Source organism: Hemicordylus capensis, chromosome 2, assembly GCF_027244095.1.
Source record: "Hemicordylus capensis ecotype Gifberg chromosome 2, rHemCap1.1.pri, whole genome shotgun sequence".
In the NCBI taxonomy this organism is placed as follows: Eukaryota; Metazoa; Chordata; class Lepidosauria; order Squamata; family Cordylidae; genus Hemicordylus; species Hemicordylus capensis.
The window spans coordinates 179,542,670-179,567,923 of NC_069658.1; the positions used below are offsets into that span (position 1 = coordinate 179,542,670).

Genomic DNA, 25,254 nt, shown 5'->3' on the forward strand with positions numbered 1-25,254 from the left:
AGCCGACCTAAGCAGGGCCACAACTTTCTTAACCACGGAAAGACTCAAATAAATCACCTCTCCGGCCGAATACTTGACACAACTGGAGATCCCAAGCCTTTACCCTTGCCCGCTGTCACACCCTACTTTCCGCTGTTCTAGAGGGCAAATATAGTAAGATTCCATTCATGCAGAGGCTTTGGCCCCGTGACAATCGGGAGATTGAAACCACAGAGCATGTACTCCTCTCCTGCTCCTTTTATCGAGACACTTGGGACAAGCTCTTACTCCCGTTACTCTGCAAGTACCCTGGAAGATCAACCCAAGCCTACACCTGGATGCTCCTAGTGGACGAGGCCCAGGCCATCACATACAACATTGCCAAGTTCTGTGCGGCAGTGTGTAAGATTCTTCGGAACTTGACTGCCAGTTTATAACCATGCTACTGATTTTCTTAACCATTAACTACAGACTTTAGCTTGTCTGCTCAGTTAGACATTCTTTTTTACATATCCTGTTTTTAATCCCCTTACTGGTTTTTACCCTTATTTATAAACTGTACATTCTTAATTCCTTATGAACTGGTTTTTATATATCCTGTTTCACATTTATTTTGTTTGCCTTGTCCATAACCGATCATGTTATGATTGTTAGCCTTTTACTTTCTCTTGTTGTATAAGACGTAGGGAGACTATTCTCACGATGGGGGGAAACCGAGCTAAAGAAGTCCAGCCTGGTCCCCCCCCCGCCGCATTGTGAGAACTAGCAGGCTCGTGGGCAAGCCCAGTGGTTCTCTGGCGGCTAGCCCACCAAGGTAGCCCTCCCCTTAGCCCAGGTTAGCAGAGCGAGCGGTCCGCCAACCCAGGTCTTCCGATCGCGTGCTGCCACAGTGCGGCTCCGTGCCATGGCGATACACGAGGAGATCCACCCGGGAGGCTGTAACCATGACAGAGCGGGCAGTCGTGTGGGCAGCCGAGGATCCGGTTGCCCAGGGCTGCCTGTTGATCGTCTGCGGAGATGCCTAACCCAGATCGTGTGAAGCGCCTCAGTGGCTTTAAAAGCTTTGTAGTTTGTAGTTTTATAGTACCAGTATTTTGTAAGTAGATAACACAATTTTACTGTAGGGCAGTAATTGGCTAATAGTGATATTTTAGATTGTGATGTATTTTTAGCGTATGATGGTTTTTCCTTGCCCATGCCCTTGTATGCTTTTTATTCTTGTGCTGGTCTAGGACTGTAATAAAGATGGATTGATCAGTCTACATGCTGTTCAGTTTGGACAAGCAGCATTGGACTCCTAGCCTAGAGCCTGATTTGGTAAAGAGGAACTACCAGACTATTGTGGGAACAAGCCAAAGAGCAAGAAAATTCTAATTCAAAGAGAGATTGCTGCCAATCCTATCAGGACTGGATTTGTTTTCACCTAGATTTTACTGTCCTGGGAGTCAATCTTAGTTTAAAGCATTAAGACCACATTTTAAGGCATTCTATTGATATGGATTCCACTTACGGTAATTAAGTTGTAGTTATCTATTCAAATACTGGTTAAATAAACAAAAAGATTAGGATTGTGCAAATAAAATGAAACTGTAGCAGATGCCTCCAACGTAAGTTTGATTTATTGAGGGGAAAAACAAAATGTGAATACCGTCTGAAATGCAGACCCATATTTATATAAATGGATAATGTTTGGACAGAGACTTTGCTATGGCTGCTCCTGAAGCAAGACACTGGCAGCCACAACAAGGCCACTTCCCAGCAGAGGACAAGGACGAACTGGTCTTATCGTAGCAAGCATGAATTGTCCCCTTTGCTAAGCAGGGTCTGCTCTAGTTTGCATTTGAATGGGAGACGACATATGAGTATGGTAAGATATTCCCCTTAGGGGATGGGACCGCTCTGGGAAGATTCCAAGTTCCCTCCCTGGTATCTCCAAGATAAGGCTGAGAGAGAGTCTGCTTGCACCCTTGGAGAAGCTGCTGCCAGTCTATGTAGACAATACTTACTGAGCTAGATGGACCAAGGGTCTGACTCAGTAGAAGGCAGCTTCCTATGTTCTTAAGATGCAAGTATGGAAGACCATGAATCAGCATCTGCCTGCCTTCATCCCAGCGACTCAGCTCCTTCCATCTCACATGAGTAGAAAGTAACTACTCTAAATTTGCCAGCCTTTACTCTCTGCTGCTGGTGGTGGTGGTGGGAACTCTCCTCCTCTCTAGGCCTTCCACTCTGTTCCACTCCTGCCAGGGCTATGTCTATGTTTCCATTCTGCAGGAATGCAGGGGTGAGGGGAAAGGAGGACAGAGCACTGGCTGCAGAATTCATCACCCTGAGAATCTCTGCCTTCATGATGATGTTCTTTTAGATAGAGTTGCAAACTGCCAGCTCAGGTGTCAGGCACATGCGTGCATAAAGGCCCTGGTCCAATCCCCAGCATCCCGAATACTAAAGTATTCTCAGCCGGTAGGGCTGGAAAATGCCCCTGCCTCAAATGCTGCAGAATCCTACCAGGCAGATTAGACTGGATTGGCCGAGGCGGACCACTGATATAAGGCAGCTTCCTATTTGGGGATGATTCACAGCTCAGAGGTGGAGCACGTGCTTTGCATGGAAAAGACCCCAGCTTCAATCCCTGGCTTTGAAAAAAGCCAGTTGAAAAGCACTTCCAGATAGCAGAGCAGGAACAGACTTCTGCCTAAAACTGTGGCAAACCAGAGAAGTCGCTGAAAGAGATGTCCAGTAGTCAGGGGTGGGGGTTTTAGTGCCCTGTCTAGTTCCATGCCCCTCCCCAGAACAAGCAGCATGGTCTAGGCGAAAATAAATCTGCTTAATTTGTCTAATGTACACACACAGAGAAGGTGCACCGTTCCACTTCTCTTGCTGCAAGATGTGGGTCACCTTGGTGCAGAAGTTAGCAGCGATCTGTGCGTCCCTTGCTCTAAGCAGGTGCCTGCTGCTCCGAGCTGCCACCTCCAGCCTAATCTTCCCGGCACTGGAAGAGGTGCCTGCAGGCAGACAGGTGGCACACACCGGAGTGAGCGAGGCCTCAGCACGGAGCCGGTGGGAGGAGGAGCAGCAGCTCAGATGCACTGACCAAGCTGGTGAGTCACGCGTGATGAAAGTGGGCATCCTGACAAAACCAGTTATACCCAACGCCACACCTGCTGTGTCACCGCCAAGTACAAAGCGAGCCTACCCTGCTGGTACTACTACCAAGTAGGCAAAACAGACCGGTGGGTGGCTCCCTTTAACCCACACCCAGTGACCTGCCTTCACTTCTAGGGCAGGGGAAGCTGTCGGCTACAAATGCAACCGTTGCTATAAATAGAAAGAGGAACTTCCGGAGGAAAAAGTGAGTCAAAATACCCAGGCACAACCCTGTCCCTAACCATTTGGGCACAGCAGCCTCTGCTAAGGCACCTGGACTCCCAAGCCTGCAGGGGGCTTTGAGGATGGGGCTAGCCGCAGGGACTGCCTGTGATGTATTGTGTTAGTGCTTCCAAACCGGCCCCTTTGCAACCAAACAGCAGGCATTGGACAAAAATACACAGCTCTCCAGTGCAGCCACACTGAGCATGAGGTGTGACGTTCTGGTCACCACATCTCAAAAGAAGGTATCACAGAGCTGGAGGGAAATGATCAAGAAAAGGCAACCGGCAGCAACAAGGAGCAGGAGGGTCTTCCCTACACTGAAAAGGCTAGAGCAGGGTTTCTTAACTTTGGGCCCCCAGATGCTGTTGGACTACAACTCCCATCATCCCCAGCCACAAAGGCCATGTCTGGGGATGATGAGAGTTGTAGTCCGACAACATCGGGGGCCCGAGGTTAAGAAACCCTGGGCTAGAGTTTCATTTGGAGATTATTAGCTACAAAATGAAAAAGAAAAGACTAGGGGTTGGGGAGCAGGCAGGGGAGACACAGGATGGAAAACCTATTCTATTGTGGGCGATGCTGAACCAAGAGGCCATTTTCTCTCTGTCTCACAACCCTAGATTATTCAATGAGGCCAACAGAGAGGAGAGCTGGCCTTTTGGTAGTAAGCACGGCTTGTCCCCTTAGCTAAGCAGGGTCTGCCCTGGTTGCATATGAAAGGGAGACTAGAAGTGTGAGCACTGTCAGATCTTCCCCTCAGGGGATGGAGCCGCTCTGGGAAGAGCAGAAGGTTTCAAGTTCCCTCCCTGGCTTCTCCAAGAGAGGGCTGAGAGAGATTCCTGCCTGCAACCTTGGAGAAGCCGCTGCCAGTCTGGGTAGACAATACTGAGCAAGATGGACCTATAGTCTGACTCAGTGTATGGCAGCTTCCTATGTTCCTAATGATTGGCCATAGTTTCAGGGCAGACAAAAATAAGTACAACAACTTCTTGTCAGAAGATGTGAGGATAGCTTTAAAAGGGGAATCACACATTCATGGAGGGGAGGTCTACCCATGGCCTGTCAGCCATGATCTCTAAATGAAGCCTCCTTGTACACAGACTGTAGATCTTTCAGTAGCAAATGCTGAGCACACACACACCAGGAGACAGGGAACTCCTATTAGGTTCTGAGTTTCCCCAAGGCACCTCTCTGGCTGCTGCTGCAGCAGCAGAGAAACAACGCCTTCCCCAGGCACTATATATCCTGCATATGCAGTCACAACGCATGCAACAGCATGCTGGCAAGCCCTGCCCCTGCACTGGTGTGCTCCTTAACCGCGCTCCCCACAGGGACAGCATTTGCCTCCGCAGAGACAAACTCTGCACTTGAGGAGGTGACCTCCCTGTGGCTGGGAGTGCTGGGGGCCCAGCATGCTTAACCATGGGGAGGATCCATTCCTGTGTGCAGCCTTGGTCTCTGCAGACAAGGTGTAAACATCCATGAAGAGTGGGGCTAAGGAGCACATCCATGCAGGAGGAGGAGTCAGGTGGGTGCTGTAACGGTGGTCAGCCGCCCACACAGCAGGCTGGTTCAGACACTTGCCCAGCCCACACGATTGAAAGGAGAGTGCGCTAAGAGTGCGCCCAGTGGGACATCTTCCACGGACATCCTGGTGTGCTGCTTTATCACATGTGTGGCAGGGTGTGGGGGGGCGACACTGATCTAAACTGCACCTCTATGTGCTCAAAACCGTATTTGGAGTGCGTGTGTTTTATTTATTTAATTTATATACTGCCTGACTCCAAAGGCTCGAGGCGTTTCGTGTAGATCAGCAATTGAACAACCTCCTGCCCCATAAGAGAGCAACGCATCAGGAGAGCACTGTAACGTCTGCACAGGCCGCTGCGAGGTGTGCACTCCCAGGGGGGGTATCGTCCAAAGCAGCCTCAATTCATAAAGCCTGAAGGGGGCACTAGACTAGATGCAAACTGATCCAATGCTGCCAAGTATATTCTTAGATAGGCAGGAAGTTCGAACCATCCTAGCTCAATTTTAGGGGCAAGTGAGGATAGGACAAACAATAAGGGAAAGAGTAATTCAAATTAAGAGCATGGAAGAAATCTGATGTGAGGCAACATGGATACCTCATTGCCCTATCTCCCCGCAACCTCGCACCAGCAGATATCCAATTTCCTAGACCCAGGAACACAATTTACCTTGTCTATTTGGTTAATAGCAAAACATTTAATAGGCTGCTTCTCAGGAAACAGTTCCTAAAACTGGACAAGCTGAGCTTCCAAATAACAAAGAACTTCTATGAAAACTCTTTGAACATACTGCTTCAGTTCTGAAATGCTTTAAAGCAGAAAAGGCGCTTTCCCGCTAAATAGGCTTCAAGTCCTTTGAATGTGACCCGCATTGGAAATCTAGTATTGAATCAACTTGCTTGCACCCAGACAAGCCTTTTACTATTTTGTACATCAGAGCATTGTTGGACATCAATATCTGCAGTAAGTTGGGAACAGAGCAGCTTATTGGAAAAGCAAAGAACAGTTGTGCTAAAATGGAGACAACTGGGCTGAAGAAGTATAACCAGCAGAGCCACAGGGATCAGTCTTGGAGCCTATTTTAATCAATGTTTCTATTCGATAGGAGCACACAGATGAAATCTGAAAAAATGACAGGAAGTTAGGAGTCACTACAAAAAAAAAAAAAAAAGAACCAGGAAGAGAAACTGAATGACTTCATGAAGCAGAGCAATAGAAATGGAATGAAATTCTATAATGCTAACTTGGCAAAGAGGCACCTTTTAACATGGTGATTCTCTTTATTTAGCAGGGAGAGAGTAACTGGCCCTATCCACCCCCAGTGACTGTTGCTGGTGTCTATCTTGTGTTTCTTTTTAGACTGTGAGCCCTTTCAGGACAGGGATCCATCTTATTTATTATTTCTCTGTGTAAACCACCCTGAGCCATTTTTGGAAGGGCGGTATTGAAATCGAATGAATAATAATAAATAAATAAAGTCATACTATGGGAATGCTACTATTTTATATTAGCCAAGGACTCACCAGCTAAAAACAACAAATGAGCAGAGAATTGGGCAGATCTTACCCAGTCACAAGATTACTATGTGCCCATGATGCAGTTGCAAAGCAGGCAAATGCAATTCTTGGCAAGAGGAGGCGAGGCTCTTTCAGTAGGCACTGGGAAGCATTCATGCATTAGTACTAGGCACTGGGCAAAGTATCAGCAAGAATGACGTTCTGATCACTCATTGTCAAGGAGGAAGAATTCCAGCTGGAACAAGTTTGGAGCCGCCAATGAGCATACTTACAGGAAGGGTGAAACTGATGAATGGAAATTAAAATAGAGTTAAGATATGATGGCTATGATTATTAAGAACTATTCACTGAAATACATCGTTAGCAAATGTAGATTTGAAACCCTGGTGATGGACATTGGGAAGAGGAGGCAGGGGAGGCAGCAGAACCTTTTTCTGCAGGAAGTCTTTGGTTAGCCCCACGAATCACCTGGAGTCCCTGCTGGGACACACGTGGCACACGGTAGCTTGGAAATTGTCTGGGCTCAACTAGGATGGTCTGATACAAGGACAATCTTGGCTTGATGGCAGGGTTTGCTAGATGTACTCCCAGACAAACTAGGAGGTCCAAAGCCACCACTAAAGCACAGCTCCTGCTACAGTCCTAGGACTGCCAAGTCTCCTGAGCAATAGTGCTGAGACTTGAAGGGGATAGAACCTGGGGCAGAAAGGTGGTGCCTAGTAAGGCAAAAGCAGAGAATAGTGAGTGCCTACCCGAGGGCAAACGGGTAGCAACTGGAAGGTCAGAGAAAGACCATGGCCAAGTGACTGTCTTGAAAAGGAGTCTCTATCTATTAATCTTGCATTTCTTTTAACTAAGCAGAAAATTTTTCTGTTTTCATTTTTGTTAATATCAGGTTTACAAGAGCCAATCATCAACTCTCAACCTGTCAGATCTGGGGTTTTGTAGGTTTTGCTTTGCACTGTATAGATTCCACACCCATTATAGGCTAGACTTCATCTGGAGACACTGCCTAGTCAGTGCTAACCCAAGCCTTGTAGAGCAGAAATCCTTCCTGTCTCCATGTCAAGAGTGCCTGTTACTTATCAACCTGCCTGGCAGGCTCCATCACCCACAGAGATCAACCATTCCGTGGCCCCCAATTCTGGAATGTCCTCCCTAGTTCTGTACACTCAACTCACTTGTGACCTTCTAGCAACAACTAAGCATGTTTGAATCCACCCTGACATCTTAATTCAGTAAGTGTGTTTTATTGCTACTGTCATTTGGCAATAAAAGTTAATTAAAGTTAAGTTAAAGTGTTAATTGAATTAGTTTTGCCCAAACTGTGTGGTTTTTAAATCTGTTTATTGCTTCTATGCTGTTTTGTAAACTGCTTCAAGCAGCTCTGAAGAGGTGGGTATAAATTCATTACATAAAATAGGTTTTTGACACATTTCTTCAGTCATGCTGTCCGACAGTCAGAAGTGGTAACTTTAATGCCTTTGATTGCTTTAAATCACAGAATGCTCCCCCCAAGAGGGGAAAAACTCTTTGTATGTAACAAAAGCCAATCCAGTAGTTCTAGTCCAGTACTCTTCTTATTTTTATTTTTTTTATTGTTAAATTTATATACCACCTTTCATTAAAAACAGTCCCAAGGCGGGTGTGTTGATCTTCCACTTAATGTGCTGATCTTCCACTTGCAGGGAGTTTGTTATGCATAGGGAGCACTTAGAAATGCTTCTTCAAGCATACGTAGACCTGCATCATTACAATCCACTCATTACCATCTCATTTTCCTGCACACATTCAGTTCCACAGCCCTATCTTTTTTCTTGATATATAATTCGCTAAGGCTCACCTGTGGCTAATCGCATGTGTGGCAGCTCTCACGACAGTCCGGAGAGCTGCCGGATAGGATTGTGACGGGGACAGGCGGGGGAAGAAAATGGCAGCGGCAAGCTGGCTAGCGGCCAGCAGCTGGCCGGGAAAACTGCGGCGGCGGGCGGAGGAAGGCAGGAACAGCGGAGAAGGTGGGTGGGCGGGGGGGAGGAAAGAAGGAAGAGGCAGCAGAGGTGGGTGGCTGGGTGGGAAAACGACAACACTGGTGGGAGAAAACAGAGGCAGCGGCCGGGGGAGGAAGGAGACAGTGGTGGGGGCAGGCGGCCAGAACTAGAGGTACAGATGCTCTGTGCCCGGCTCAGCTAGTTTTTGTTTAAGAGTCTAGCTCAGCTCTTTACTCTTGTATTTCTCAACAAGCCGTTTCAACGCAGCTATTTCAGCATGTGTAAACTCTGAGAGAAGAGAAAGGAACTTTGGATTCGACTAATTTGATATTTGGATTCAACTAATCTATAATAGGCTTAAGGGATCCATGGCAAATGGCACATGGCAAGCCGCGCCCACACAGTGCTTTACCAATCGGAGGTAACAGAGCAGGAGAACCGTGGTGATTGGGCAGTAGGAATTCCATATGCAGATAGGGAAGAGGAGCCTGGGATGGTTAAGGTCAATTGGAATGCAGCTGTTACTGGTGGGAAGACTGTAGAGGAGAGAAGGATCTATATATAGATAAAAACATATAAAGGCTAGTGGGTAGGGGTCTGCAAAGAGAGAGGTTGTGAGGGAGGAGAGCCCCTTCAGGAGAAGGAGGCTGCCACTGTGCGAATTAGAGGAGGAAACAAGATGAACAAGAGCTGTTAACTCAGGAAAGGAGAGAGAGAGAGAAGTGAGTGGAGGAGAGAGAAAAAGAAGGGAGGGGAAGAGAGAAGGAAGGAAGGGCAAGGGATGGGCCTGGGCCTGTCAGCAGCCTGAGGGGAATGAGTGGCCATGGCGGCGGGGGCGGCAGCAAAGAAGGGCCTGGTCAACCGTCACCGCTGCTCGGAGCTGCAGAGGAAGTCAGGCAGCCGAAGGAAGGGCCCAAGCCTGTCAGCATCCTGAGGAGAATGGGCAGCCATGGCGGCGGTGGCAGTGAGGAAGGGCCCATTCCTGCAGGGAGGAGCAGGAGTAGGGCGCGGGGGGGGGAGGTCTCTGGGGTTAGGGGGTGGCAGCTTGGCCAATTGGCACCAGCAGCGCTGCAGCCAGGACCAAGAGGGGTGAGGAGGATGGAAGCAATGGGATGGAGGGGGAGGAGCAGGACCGCTGCTCAGGTGAGGGTGGAGAGAACTCGGAGGTGAGGGGAGCAATCAAGTTCCAGCAAGCAGATGCTCTGCGCAGGTTAGGCTAGTAAAGAATAAATACCTTTTATTCTTTATCATTCCAAGTAGGAGCAGTGGATAGTGTTTTCTATTGATAGCCAAAGAGTTAACATGCTCTTAATGACAAGTTTATTCCTTTACGCCTCCGTTTATAAGCTTTTCCACTCCCCATCCCCGAATAAGCTTTTCAAAGACTCCCCAACTGCTTGGGTCTGAGTATTTAGAGGGCGAGGACTGAAGAGAGAGCCCTTAGTTAGCAGAGAAAGATGGGCTTTGGCAGTTCGAGTGGACAGGATGTGTGCACTCTCATTCTTGACTGCATGGTGGGTGGGGCTGGCAGACAGACAACATTGTCCACACTGGCCCAGAGAGGCAGACCAGAACAAGAAAGCTACCATGCAATTACTTCATCTCCTTTTCCCATAACCTGATGCCACTGCCATGCTGTTTGGCAGCAGCCAATGCAAGGAAGGTCTGAAGCATATTTGCCCTTTTCAGCACCAAATCGCAGGACTCAAAATATGAACTAGAGATAGATTCCAGAAACTGTTTCTAACATCAGAGCTAGAAGTCGAGAATTGTTGCCTCCAAGCATGGACAGGATGTGTTCCTTTATCTCCCAAGCCACACGCTTATGCAGTTGTTATGCAGCAGTTCATAGACCACTTTAAGCACATTTTCCAAGTATTTGGCGTACTGCATATATCTCAGCAATCATTACAAACCCCCCTCCCCATAAGGTAGGTCAGCACCATATTACAGGTGAGTTAGAGCAGAGTCCGAGAACATGATAGGTTGCTTAAGGCCACCCTGCAAGTCCATGGCACAGGTGGAAGCTGAAAGGGGTGGGGGTTCTCCCACTCTTGTAGCCAAGTTATCACCTCTTCACAGAAACTCCTTCTGTGGAGCCATTTTGAAATGGTTGCAGCAGTCCTGAGAGATGGCCACGAGCAGCTTTGGGGATTTGATGGCACACAGCAATTTGTAGGGCTCAAGCAACTTCCAACGTCCCTTGAATAAGTTACAGGAAATTGCAGACAGGAATCAACAGTATTGGCTTTTTCATATTATCACATACACACCTTACTTCTGTCTCTGAAAAGAGGAACACCAATCCAGATCAGGGACATGAAGCCTGCATTTCTTTTTCAGCAGAACAACGTTCAGTGGTAGTTAGGAGGAAGAATACTCTGAACTATTTTGCGTCATGTGTATATACATACTTTAAATAGCCCATGCACAGTAATGATTGGTTTAAAACTACACACACTCACTCTGAGGCGAGCGATGGAAAAGATCTTCAGGCCTTTCTTTCCAAGGCCCCCACAGCCCAGGGAGAAATACAGTTGCTAGTGTAGCTCAGCTATTAAGAATTCTATGTGTTACCAAATAAAGGCAAAAAAATGTGTAATTCACAATACACAAGGCAGCTTAAACACAGGGCAGGTTCAGATGTAGCATGCACTTTGGCTGAATCTGAGCTCTACACAGCATCCCTCGGTCCCAGGAGCACGCACTCCCTGCTCCATCCCCATATGAGCCTCTAGTTTCCTTCTAGGTTAGGATATGCAGAGATTGGTGGGATCACACATCATGACCAATCCTGGCATATCCAACCTAGAAAGGAAGTGGGGGGGGGGGTTGTCGTCACACTCCCATGGCTGAGGAATGTCACACAGAGCTTAGCTTGAGACATACTACAACTGAACTGAAGCCACCTGTGGTTTAGTTAAGACAATCTGCCAAAACCATGTTTTGAAGGATTCAGGACATACAGTGGCTCATGAGCTCTCTCATACATCCATTCTTCCCGGTCTAGATTACCTGTAACCATAAGTTGCCCAACTCACCACGAAAACGACTACCCTAATTTATCCGATCTGGCAGAAGAGAGGGGAGGAGTGAGTGTGAACCTGCAAAACATCCCCAACCCCCCAAATGGTTTGGGGGATAGGAACACAATATTCAAGTCAGGCAGGGCAGCTCAGTTAGTGTACCACATGAGCAGGGGCAGCTCGTGAACTCTCCTCCGGGAGGGTGGCGGGCAGCTTCTTTAAGGTAAACGGAGCTGGTGCTCCATGCCGCCCGGCAGCCCCGACGGCGGGGAATCGCCTCCGCCACTCACCTGGCCACTGGCGGGGGCTCACCTCCGTGGGAGCCAGGTGAGTGGCGAAGGCGATTCCCCGCCACGGGGGCTGCTGGGCGGCATGGAGCACCAGCTCCATTTACCTTAAAGAAGCCGCCCGCCGCCCCCACAGAGGGGAGTTCACGAGTCGCTCCCGCACATGAGAATCTAAGGTTCTAGTCCACTACAACACACTTAATACAGACCTTGACAAATTTTCTTTGGCTCCAAGATTCAGACAATGGACGCTTTGACAAGATTACCAGACTTTGTGGAGGGAGAGAGTAGATGGGCTTCTTTATTATCCCCTTTACAAGTAACATGCTTAGAACAGAAACGGGGCTGCCCGGGACAAAAGGTTTTTATTAAATAACTATCTCTGAACATCCTTGCCTAGGCACCACAGATAACTTTCTAGGTGCCATGGTTCCCTGTGGCCTGGGATTTGTCATGTCCGGACTTAGAGTGTCCACTTTTTTTATAAGCAAAAGATGCAAACTGTTCTTCAAGCAGATATAAAACCACAATTGCAGGCTGAAGCAGGGCAAGTAAGAAAGTATGTGTGATAAGAGTGTTATGTACAACAGACAAAAAACCCATCCTGCATAGAGGTCTTATTATCAGGTGATTAGAGCTAGAATATGAGCTCTCCCATACGCAAAAGATATTGGAACAAGACTCAGAAGGGTCAGTTACGATCATTGAGAAGACAATGGCATGCTACTGACTAACTTGATGTTACAGTGGGGGCGAAATAAAGGGATAAGTCTATGATCATTAAAAATGAACACAGAATATCCCTTTATTTCGCCCCCACTGGAGCATCAAGTCAGACAGTAGCATGCCATTGTCCTCTCAATACCCTTCTGGGGTATATTAAATCTATATCAGAACAGATGAGCTCCCCCACAATTTCACTCAAAAGGTCTCTACATCTGTAAGGCCATCTGGAAGCACAACCCTCCCCGAAACAAGGACACTCAACTGAGAACTTTAAAGGTCCAACATTCCCAGAGAACATCATGACTGCAGGGGATGTCTGCAAAATGAATGTTCCTGAGTCTAGCTGAGACACATACTACGGAAGACAAGAGGCAGCTGAGCCAACATGAAGGAGCCAGGAACCAGTGCATGCAACTGACAAGGGATTTGGCTCTGTTTCCTAGTCAGTAACTGCAGAGACAGCAGTCTTTCAACAAGATGTCTCTGTGGGAGAGACCATTTAGCCTCATGACCTGCCACATTCTGGCTCCAGAACAGTCCGCAAAGTCCCCTGATATTGTTGGACTGCAGCTTCCCAGCCACAGTGGCCAAAGGCTGGAGAGTTGCAGGCCAGCAGCATCTGGGGACCAAAGTTTGGGAGCCCCTGAGCTACAAAACTGCACTCAGAATAGCAGGCTGCCAAGAGCAGTGCATGGATTGGAGGGCATTCTGCACTGATCACAGCCGCAACCTCCTCAGGTTCCAGGAAGCAGGCACTGATGGCCAAAATGCTCTCTGGAGTTGGTCAGAAGCATTATTTATAGCATGCTATCTATGTGCATAGCACTTTGGAAAGGCGACAAGCCCCTGCCCCAAGGGGCTCACAATCTAAAATAGAAACAAGCAAGACAGGAGGAAAGAAAGAAAAAGAGATGGAGGCAGGAATAAACGGGGGAAGAATATGCAGTTATTTTGTCTACATGTGGTTAGGCTGAGTGGCAGAGTGTATGTATTAACAGAATGCTTTAAAAAAAATAGACTGTGATGGGTTGTTTTCAAGCAGGAGCCATTGCACAAGCTCAACAACGTGACATGCTTCAGAGAGAATGATTGTTCAGTAATTGTTTTTAGATGGGAATCTTAACTCAGGAGTGCTCCCATACGAAAGCAGAGCTCAACTGACGGAGCTATTAACGAGTTGCCAAGTGCATGTCTGTTAATACAGCTCATGCTGTCCGGCATCACATAATGCAAGGGAAAGACAGGAAGCAGACAGGCCTACAGGAGACAGAAGCAGGGCAGGGATTCCCTGTTCCTTCATGCAGGGGGGCTACATCTTGGCCACTAACATGGGGTTAGTCATATGCAGCACAGGGATGGAAGTCCACGGTGAGTTCTGGGAGGGTAGCACAGGGGCATGTGCACGCAGGCAGGCACTGGTGTCGATTCTTGCAGAGATAGAGCCAGCATGGTGTAGTGGTTAGAGTGCTGGACTAGGACTGGGGAGACCCAAGTTCAAATCCCCATTCAGCCATGAGACTAGCTGGGTGACTCTGGGCCAGTCACTTCTCTCTCAGCCTAACCTACTTCACAGGGTTGTTGTGAAAGAGAAACTCAAGTATGTAGTACACCACTCTGGGCTCCTTGGAGGAAGAGCAGGATATAAATGTAAATAATAATAATCATAATCCCTTGCTGTCCAGTATGGTTGGACCTCTGGCATAGCTCTCACCTTCCTCGGAGCACACAAGCCCCACAACCACACAATAATAATCCCTTGCTATCACAGAGCACCACAAAGGTTGGCAAACAGATGCCTTTGTAAAAGGAGAAAGTTTTAAGAAAAATCTTTTCTTAGGGGCCAGCGATCTTTTCACAGTCCAACAGATGGATTATTGGCCAGTTAGCTAGGCGACGGCACTTGCTCTTCTAAGCTAATTCACAGATGGCCCATGAGCACGACTGCGACAGTTGCTGGGGAATCCCCAGCCAATCAGGAGATTCTGTGTTCTCTGCTCAAAATGATCAGAAGGAGTGACTTGTCACCTCAGGTTTATGAACACCATTCTGTGTGCTCATCGGACAAGAACAGGATCTTGGGCAGAATTCATATCCGGAGTAACTCCTTTTTTCTCTCTCGAAAAAGAACCAACAGCTAGTTCTCAGGGTTGTGCAGAAACGCCTGGCAACATGTGGCAGGTGAAGAAGAGTGGTGGTGAGGAATTAAGAGGCAAAGCTTCTGGCTGACCGATGAGAGTGCAGGGTACAGGGCACCAGAGTCTTGCTCTTCTCATGGGCTACTCTTTAAGGCATGTGGGCCCCCCAAGACGGAGTCATTTTGCTGCCCTATGCCCATGACAATTAGAGGTGTGCACGGAACCACGGAGCTGTGGTCCGGCACTGGGGTGGGGGTTCCTTTAAGGGTGGGGGGAGGGTTTACTTACCCCTCCCGCCGCTTTCCCCCCTCTGGCGCACGTATTTTAGTCAGTAATTGGGACGGCAGGATACCTCCCTGCCGCCCCTTCCCCCGCTCGGCTGCAAAAGGCTTCAGGAAGCCTTTTGCACGTGCGCACGTCGTGCTTCACGTCTCTGCGATGTGCATGTGTGTGTGGCCACCCACGCACACATCGCGGAGACGTGAAGCGCGCGCGCGACATGCACACATGCAAAAGGCTTCCTGAAGCCTTTTGCAGCCGAGCGGGGGAAGGGGCGCCAGGGAGGTATCCTGCCACCCCAATTACTGACTAAAATACGTGCGCCGGAGGGGGGAAAGCGGCGGGAGGGGTAAGTAAACCCTCCCCCCACCCTTAAAGGAACCCCCACCCCGATCTGCCCGAACCCCGAACCGCCCATGGCCAGACCGGTCCAGAGGCCTGTAGAATGGCCTCTGGACCGGTCCGTGCACATCACTAATGACAATCTCTTAGAACAGTCTCTTTGCATGTGGCTGTAGAGTCCATACAAGAAGAGAACGCAGAAGAACCTTCTACAGCTCCCTGGCAACTTTGATGCAACTAATAGAGACTCAAAGTTTGGGCAGGAGCAGTTTCAGGAAGCTTCACAGTATCTGGTCTAGACAGGCTTTGGGCAGCTGTTAATATGGGCCAATTTTATATTTTGAGACCATTGTTATCCCTGCCATCAAGGTTTTGGGATTTACAAGTCTGGAAGTCAAACAGATATTCCTGTCCCTGTTGACTATCTATTCTCCCCACCATGCAACCTCATTCTTCATAAATATTCTGAACCTTGAATACAGAGTTTATACAGAATGCATAGGAATAGTTTGAGCACATAATCCAAGGGTGAGGGGTTCAGCCATTGTGGCTGGGGATGATGGAGCTGTAGTCCAACAACATCTGGGGACCCAAGGTTGAGAACTGAGAGGAGAGCTGGTCTTGTGGTAGCCAGCATGACTTGTCCCCTTAGCTAAGCAGGGTCTGCCCTGGTTGCATATGAATGGGAGACTAGAAGTGTGAGCACTATAAGATATTCCCCATCAGGGGATGGAGCCACTCTGGGAAGAGCAGAAGGTTCCAAGTTCCCTCCCCGGAATCTCCATGATAGGGCTGAGAGAGATTCTTCCTGCCTGCAACCTTGGAGAAGCTGCTGCCAGTATGTGAAGACAATACTGAGCTAGACCGACCAATGGTCTGACTCAGTATATGGCAGCTTCCTATGTAACCCCACAAGTTAAGCCCATTCCTTTAGGAACCCCCACAGTAGCAGAGAACTTTAATAATGAACCATCATGAATCTAGTTTTCCCTAACATCTACACGAGAAATAAAATTTGGCACCCATGTACTAGACACACTCAGAAATATACCCAAGTTCAGCGGTACTTGCTCCCAATCTGCACACATTCTTGGATCTACCAAAATGCCATTCCAGAGCAGATTGAACCCCATCTGTACACCCCTTCAGCTGTGTGCAAGCATGGTTTGACCAAGCTTTAGCTCTGCTACAAATGAAGCCAGGATAACCCTTAATGCCATTACCCATAATCCAGTGTGTGGGACTGATTCAAACAAGCGCCTCTGAGCCAATTAAATCACTTACCTACTTGCAGGACACGATCAACGGCACCCGACTGCAGCAAATTCAGGCCACGGTTAAACGGGACACGCGAATCTCGCTCGCCCTCTGGAGGATGATACCCCAGGGATGAATACATGCATATCTCCCGTTCACTCCGGGGAAAGGACCAGAACACGATACGCTTCTGCACAGGTTCTGGGACACGGGAGAAGCGTTCTTCCACCTGGCCAGAGGAAGGGGTAGAGGAGAAAAGACATGGTTAGAACTACAGAACTGTCAAATTGTTTGAGAACTGGGTAGCTGAAGGGTCATTTTCTGCCCTTTCACCACCTTTGAGGGTGGAAGCACACGGAACAGGTCCTCAGAAAATGAAATTAAGAAACAGACCTTTCTGTAGCCCAGTTATGGAACTCCATCCCGCCAAATATCTCCTTGGTACTAATCATTACTTTCAGGTGCCAAGTTTAAAATCACAGGAAAATAAAGTCCTTTTGTTGTTATTTGGTTCCTTTTGTTGTTATTTCAAGTTGGATTTCTATATCATGATTTTGCTTCATTAAGATTGGATACAAATCTGATCAAAGATTTGTAAGCTACTTCACTATGGGGGAGGGACAAGCACTGTTTCCTCTAAGGCATGTGCAAACATATTTGTTGATGTCCGCTCAGTTAATTTTAGATCCCGCTCAGGTTGAATCAGGAAGGCCCCACTCAGAATGCATGTGCGCACACAATGCCTTGATACTGTCCCCAGAACAAAATGTATTCCACACATAAATGAAAAAATAAAAATAAAAATAGAGAGAATGCTGGATAAAAGTATAAAAACGCATCTCCGAACAGACCAGACAGAAGCCCATTCATTATGAAGAAAGCATAAGTCGATACACACTTTGATCCCGTTTCCAACTTTCTATAGTAACTGTAGGATACCAAGGAACACAGTACTATGGCCAGAAAAATGTTTCTTGTGCACTGAAGTCACATTCTCAACACACTCAAACCCCCCCCCCGCCCCCAGTGTGCGACTAAAAAAACCATTTCAGACTCCTAGGCAACAACATCAAGTGAAGCATGTGGGTGACAAGGTGCTTGGAATTCCTCCCTCTGCCTCTTGCCAGCACAGCTTTCTGTACTTCTAGGAAGACACTGAGTAGTGCACTAGAATTCTTGCATATTACCTCCAGCTGGGGCGAGGGGGAGAAGAGGCAAGCATGAGTGGGAACAGGAATACTGGAAGCCACAAGACTGTGGCAAGACTGCATTCCTTTCCCAAATAGTTATCCAAGTTGTGGCCTCCAAGCACCATCTATTGTAAACTAGAGGCCTAAAGTCAACATCATGGCTCGTTAGTAGTCTGCAGCTCAAAGAGGAAAGAGGAGCTCTGGAGAGGCCTCATCCGGGTCCCTCAGTGCCTTGCCAGCCCCCCTCAGCAGCAGTAACAGGCCAGCCAGGCTTCTCAGAGGTAAGAGCTGTTGCTCTCGCATGGGAAAGGAAAGCCTGGTGGCACCATCACCAGCCATGCTAGTTTCACACCTCCTGCAAAGGGAGCCTGTCTGCAGAAACCCAGACTCTGCATTTGCTTCAGTTTCCTCCCTTCATGGTATATTTGGCCGATTAGTTCAAGGTGTTTGAAATTCATCTCTACCTTTGGCCTCTGGGTCTTGCTCCCCATTAGGGCAGGCCTGCACAACATGCAGATTAATTATGGCCCACCAGGGGGGTGGATTAGCACATCTTTGTGAAAATCTCCAAGGCCCACCCAAGCCCATCAAAAGCAGTGTGGGGGGTGGGATCACATCTGCAGCAGTAGTGCTGCATTGCTCCTTCTCCCCAAGGATTCAGAGGCACATGGTGGAGCTTGCATCTGGTTTCCCAGCCAGCCAGCATCTGCTGGGAGAGTGAAAGCCTGCCGTGGCACTTAGCAAGGAGGAGTAGAGATCAGGTTAGAGGAGGCAGACCTGGAAACTAGACTGAAGGAGAACCCAAAGATGGGAGGCAGAAAAAGAATGTGCATGCGCCACAGGACACAGCAAGTGGAGAGAAGGGGGACAAGGGTTCAGAGGGAGGAGGAGGAGAGAGCACACTATGAGGCACAGAGACCAGGGAAGCGGAGAGACTGAGGTGCTGAGAGTGGAAAATGTTATCATGTACAGAGAGAAAGAGGGAATAATGGAGAAATGGGACTGCCAAGAAGCAAGGGCAATAGATGAAGTACAGAAAGGATACGCAATATGGGGCACCACCAAGGATACATAAAGGTGTTTTTTTTCCCCTGTTAATATAGGGATACACTTCTTGAGTTAGTAAAAAGATGTAAAAGTGGCCCTCAGAGCAATCTGAGGACATCAGAGAGAGAGAGAGGAGCACCATACTTGCCTCCGTGCATCAGCTGAACAGTTCAGGGGGCCCTTTAGGAAGTGGACCTAGAAACTCTATGCCCCTTTGCCTCTCTGATCTGATCCATATCCTCCCAGCTTCCAGTGCTCCTTTACCTGGCCACTCCTTTGTTTCCTAGACCCTGTAAAAAATCCCCACACTCATTTCCCCTTAAGACTTCCTTCATTCACAATGAATGTTATGGAAAAATTGAATAAATTATTGGGTGTTTTTTTTAAAATAGACGACTTCCTTCATTCAGTGATACACTTCTGCCACTCATCGTTTCCTACAGTCCCCAGTTTTCCAGGCCACTACCTAGTCAGTACTATTCAGCCAGCTACCGTGACTCCCAGCCAGCAGACTTCATTTTCATTTATCACCCTGCTTGCCTTCCTGCCAGCAACATAAGAGGATGTACAGCAATGCAAACTTTGGTACACCCTCACTGGCCCTCATTTGCCACCTCTCTTCCTCCGGCCTCTTAAGTCTACCATTCCGTACCTTGGTCTACTGTGGAATTTGCCCTCTTCTTTTCCTTTGGCCACTCTGCCTCTGTGTTCTCCACCCTTCCAACCCTTACCCCCTGGGACTCTTCTCACTCAACCTGCCTCCCTTGCCCACACAGATCTTTCTACTCAAGGCAACAGTGAGAAATATTTTAGTCCCAGCCAAACTGACTTCTCACTTCCCCTACAGTCAAGTGTCCAAATATTCTGCATGCCCGTTTCATTCCCCTGTTACATGGGGCTCCCAAGTAGTCTCCCATTCAGGCACTGGGCAGACCAAGACCTGCTTAGCTTCAACAAGGCCACTGCCTTGCCTGTCCTCAGATCAGACCCTGGCACCTCCTAGCATACAATGTCTCAGAATCAGCTCAGAGGCCATCGTTTTCAGGACTGATGTATTTAGGAGATCTCTTAATATCAGTTTTCTGCACAAAAGCTATTCAAGACTGACCTTTTCCTGCTTCAGTCAGTGCCAGACTCCCACAGCTGGGATGACCAAGCATTGCCTGCAAGTTCACAATTCTTGTAAGAGACTCACTCGTTAGCATGAATAGTAGCCATGCACGTTTGGCAGGCAGAATGGCCAGCAAGGTAGCCTCCTGAGGACTGAGCTACCAAAGTTCCTCCCAATAAGAAGAATCCAGATGGCCTCTAATGCACAATTTCACTTCTTACCAGAGAACAGGATCAAGGTCACATACAGCCACTACACTAACTTTTCCCTTCAGTGGAGGTTAAGAATCCGCTCCTTCACTGGAGAAGGAGTTCCCATCCTCACCCACCAGGGGTCTGTTTTCAAATGTGCTCAGGTCTTCTCCATCCTTCTTTTTCCTCCAGTCTCCACCCAAACGGAATATGAGGAAAACAGCTGATCTTTCCTCTCTCAAACTCTATCCAAGCATCTCAGGCTGGCAACTTAGTGCTACTGACACTTGCCCTACCACCCCCACCAAGTTTTTGTTACCAATGCTTCTGCAACATTGTCATTTCCTACTGCTTCCTAAACCAGACTCACAAGGATCTAATGGGTTATGTAATCCCAACAGGTGCAAGACTGGGATTCTCTAGATTAGCACAAGATCCACAAGAGACATCATCCGTCTCAACCAGGCAGTAAATCTGAGCATTCTTCAGCTCAAGGGCATCTTTCCCCATACCTTACTGTTATAGTCACACAACTCTTCCTTAGAGGTTTCTGCTATGTCTACATCCCTTTTAGTTTCAGGCTCCCAATTCAAACCTCTCTACCAGCAGGCCTAGTCAACATCCAAGTTCCCCTGTTAACACTCAGTTTTCTGAGACCCACACCACCACCTTCTCATACACACCGCATCCTGTGTCAAGACCTGACAGCCTTCCTGCTTCTCAGGCTAACTTGCTTTCCTCCAATTGCCCTTCAAAACCCATCTTCCACAGAGTCTCTCCTAGGAAGGTCATGGCTGGTATAAATCAGTCTCCTCCATGCTAACTGCTACTGAGCAAATCCCCTCCCCTCATTCTGGCTACTCTTTAAACAAGCTCTGGTCTTTTGTGTCGCACAGATTCCAAGCCGACTGGGCAGGGAGCCTGTTGCCTCAGCATTCTGGAGTGTCCACCAAACTGTTGACAGAAAGTGTTTAACAAGAGCAAGAGGCACAAATGGGAAAGAGGACACAGCAAACTTTTTGGACCAGGACTACACCATTTTGTGCCTCCAGTAAAAGATTCCAAATGAAGGAGGGATTGTGTCGCCCTAACACGCAGGTGCAATCCCCTGGCAGGTCTCCTGCACAAGCCTAGCTGAAATGAACGGGAGCTGCACGACAAGAGCCGCCACTGGTTTCAGTCAGGCTTACACTGGAGAACTGCAGTGGATTGAGCCCCACGGATCTGATCTGCCTGGCAGATCACACTTGGCTGCCCTTACTAGCACTCACCACTTTATGCAACAGCTTCTCCTGCTTGCTGCATACTTCTGTTTGCATTTCAGGCAACATGGCTCCCAACAGAAACAGGGGCCTGAGAGTGAGCTTAGCAGAAAGCCACATCATATAGCCCAAGAGCAGCAAGATGGGAAACTCAGACAGAAATGAGTAATGGCATAAGCTGTAATACATTATTCCCCAACCATTCCAGAACCCATGAGAAGAGGGGTGGAGAAGGGCGAGTTAACCAGACAGTGCTGAAAAGAGGAATGAAACTATAAAGAAGTGGACCAGATAACTCCATTCCAGTTCCGGGCATGTATGCACTACAGATATCCAACTCGGCTGTAAATCAGCACACAGGCACACCAATTAAATCCCTAGTGGGATTTAATCAGTCTAACTGTACATGAGACTGCAGACAGTAACTAGACGTGTACAAGAACAAATGAACACCAAAGTCAGTGTTCCCTGTAAGAGGGATCCCCAGATGTTGTTGACTACAACTCCCATGATCCCTAGTTGCAATGGCCTTTGGCTGGGGATTATGGGAGTTGTAGTAAGGGATTCTCAGATGTTGTTGATTACAACTCCATCATCCCTAGTTGCAATGGCCTTTGGCTGGGGATTATGGGAGTTGTAGTCAACAACATCTGAGAACCCCTATTAGAGGGAACATTGACCAAGGTCTATGATAAATCCATGACTGGGCTGTCCCACTTCAGATTGCAGTTGGTGACTTTAATGACTGAATGCTCCTCCATACCAGACTATTCTCTGTACACAGAAAACCCTTCTCCCCATCGTGCTAGTTTGCTGTGAGTAGCCATGCAAGCCCCCATCTGCAACCTGAATTGGTTCAGCCTAGGCACAGGTTTACCACCTCAGTGAAAACTAGGCTGAAAATGGACAAGGCATATTTATAAGCCTTGCTTATAAGTCTGCCAGTTTCAAGGAAACTGATTTGTTTTGCCCATTCATTTAGCTGAATTCATATAAGGTAACAGGTTAGATCCCAACTGTACTATAGCACTACCCTTAAAATAACTTCTCAGCTTTGAAAGTTGTCCCCGTTATCCAGTACAAAGTCCCTGTGCTGCAAAATAAGAACTACCCTGCCACCAAATGAAATGTTATTATGGGAGGCAAGTTATGGGGGCAAACGCAGCTCTTGCCCTTCTTCCTTTTCACTCTTGCTTTACAGCCCTATTAGTTCAGCACAGTGAAGTTCTCAAGTAGATTGTGTGATGAGGGGTCTGATGGAGATGGAGACAATCTACACCCACCCAAAGTCTGGGTGCTGGAGGAGCTATGCAGTTTGGCAAGACCACCCCAGTTCTAGCCACACAGCTCAGGTAGTCAGATGTTCAGAATTCGAGACCATCAAGAAACTCTTTCAAAGTTGAGTTTTCCTTCACTGACACTAACAATCCTAGACGCAGAACTTCCCAACTTTACAGATGAAAACAAAATAAATATTCTTTTCTCATTCCGAATGCCTCAGCAAGCTCCCACGTTCCAGGCATGCAGGCGTTTGAACTTGAAAGTTTCACTCCATGACAAGCGACTCTCGTTTGACAAGTTTCCCAGCCCGACACCGAAATTGAGCCCTGCTGTCTCCCTGAATGGAACTGTACTGCTTACAAGGAACTATCAGTTTGAAAGATGGAAGCAATCCAGATTGTGTACTCTAAGAATTGGGGTAAGCAAGGCTTTGAAAAGTTTCTGGAGGTGTGTGTTGGGGGGGGGGCGGAGAAGAGGGAGAAAGAAGCAGAAACACATGTATAGCAAGCCTGGCCTCCTCCCCACCCCATATCATCACTTCCTCGCCTCCTCCTGTGCTTTGCCCAGACTAGTCCTTGATCTCTCCACTACGCCAGGTGCACCCAGTTTCTGCCTATCCCATAAAGCCCCCAAGCCACCTACTTCCCACCTTACACATACAGAAAAGGCTAGAGTGTCCTTTCTAGGCTGCTTCCTCCAGATTGGATGCATAAAGGCATCAGACTGTGAAAGGGAGAGCCTAGTACAGGAAGGAAAGGCTAGCAGAGATGAGGAGAGATGAGAAGAGGAACCACAAAGAGATGCAGAATAGAGAATAAGATGAAGTGCAAGAAGCAAGCCTTCCTGCAACCCTCATTGGACCTCGGAAAGAGGGGCAGTAAATCCAGGCACGGGGACCAACGAAGAGGAAAGGGAGGAAACAGGAACTGGTCTGTCAATCAACTGACAGCCAGCAAGCCGTTAGGCAGGGTTTAGACTCAAGAGGGGATCTAGAAAATGGGTGGTAAATGATCTGGGGAAGAACTCAAGAAGACCAGGAAGAACAAGTCAGAGATACCAACCAAGACCCACCACCACTAGTCTGTCAATCCTCCCCATGCACACAGACCTTCCCCCACTCCCAGAACAACAGATTTAGAGGGAAGCTTCTAATAAAAAGGAGACAAGAAGCCTGAACAGGCCAGAATTTGAGCGGAGGCGAAAATGTTATCGGATTAAAGCATACAATATATAAAGCCAAGCATGAACGGCAAGCTGATAGCTGGCAGCAGAGGGAGGGGGAAGGAGGAAGTCTGGCCCCACACAATCCAGGAAGACAGAGGTTCACTCCTGAAGAAAGCAGCAAGAAGTAGGGGGAGAGCGGGGGGTGCAAGACCAACGAGGCTAGGCTTTGTTTGAGCAGGGCTGCCAATTGACTAAAAAAAGAATCCCTTCCTCTGCTTTCAGCAGTCGCTTGATGTACAGAAATCAGCAAGTGAAGATCTTTCACAGCAGAGACCCACGTTATCACCTGCTAAGTGTTCGGCACATCAAAGGGACCGCTACAAGGGCAGGTTAAGGAGCGGGCAGCAGCCCGAGCAGCGCCACGGCTGAGCCCCGGACCTGGTTTCCCAGGGCCAGGCCCGCCGCGGGGCGCCCCTCCCCCAGCCTGAGAGGGGGAGTTCGCTCGCTGGTGGTCGGAAATGAAGGTGCTCCCGAGCATGTATAGAGTGCCTTCTTCTCGCCATCCAGCCACCTCAGCGATACGAAAGCGAGGAGAGAAGAAAGACTGGCCGGCAGCTTTGAAAGCCCCGTCACTTCTTATTGTGGGGGGCGGGGAGTGGACGAAAAGGGGGGGTGGGTTTGAAGGGTCTCCCTTTCTCCCTGTGGAGCCGCTCCCTCCTCGCTTTCCACCGACCGGCATCTCAGCCTGGCACCTCAAGGGCGATGGGGGGGCGGGTTCGAGGACCGACATGCTGCCTCCCCCGCTCCCCCCCGCTGCTCCTCCTCCTCCTCCTCCCGCGAGGATCGGCCCTCTTCCGTCCTTCCTCTCACCTGCTCGAAGGCCCACGTCTCGGCCACCCGCCGGGCGCTCAGATCCAGCAATGTCTCGACGGCGGTGGAAGCAGGAGGCGGGGAGGCTGAAGCGGCGGCACCCGGTCCTGATCCAGACTCGGGCTGCTCCCCGGAGGCGCCGCACCTGCGCTTGGCGGGCGGGGGCTCCATAGGCCCGGCCGATCCCCAGCCTTTCCCGAACACCTCCTCCCGGAAACCCACCACCGCCGGCAGCCCAGGCCCGGCCCGGTCAGCCAGTCGGTCGTTTCTCTCCGTCGGCGGCGGAGGCGGCCCCTTTAAGGAGCTCCCACAACAATGAGCTCGACGGCTGCTGGCTCAGTGGCCCTCCTTTTTTGCTCCGCCTACCTCCCATAGGCCAGCCGGCGAGGGAGAGACTTACGGAGATTGGCCGATCTTCCCTGCCGCTCAAACAGAAACAATGCACGCCCCCATGTTGTGGGTTTTTTTAAAAAAAAGGCTGTCTGGGAAAAGATGTCAATCAAAGGTCGGGAGGCCCCCAGCCAATCAGGCAAGACGGAGGCCAAAACCCTTCAGAAGGGGTTCTATGTGGGCGTGGCCTGAGCCGCGATCCTTCCATTCACAACATTCTGGAGCCGGCTGGGAATGGCAACAATGTAGCAAGCCGGCGGTTGAGACGCATTCCGGCTCAGGAGGAGGCGGCCTCCTTTCCCCAGTGCCCC

At 48.8% G+C, this 25,254-nt stretch overlaps 1 protein-coding gene across 3 annotated transcripts in view; it reads right to left on the minus strand.

Moving 5' to 3' along the window:
• Window positions 1-24,946, minus strand: part of ZSWIM4 (zinc finger SWIM-type containing 4) — a 42,547-nt gene extending 17,601 nt beyond the window's left edge. Inside the window, exons 1-2 of one of the 3 annotated variants that reach the window (XM_053303339.1) lie at window positions 24,554-24,944; window positions 16,465-16,666 (exon numbers count right to left, since the gene is read on the minus strand). In XM_053303339.1, the coding sequence (XP_053159314.1) occupies window positions 16,465-16,666; window positions 24,554-24,724 (373 nt within the window). In that variant the 5' untranslated portion in view covers window positions 24,725-24,944. Of the gene's footprint in view, window positions 1-16,464; window positions 16,667-24,553 lie in introns of those variants that run through there. The other 2 variants (XM_053303340.1, XM_053303342.1) reach the window with 2 other exon arrangements.
• Window positions 24,947-25,254: the final 308 nt, after the last annotated feature.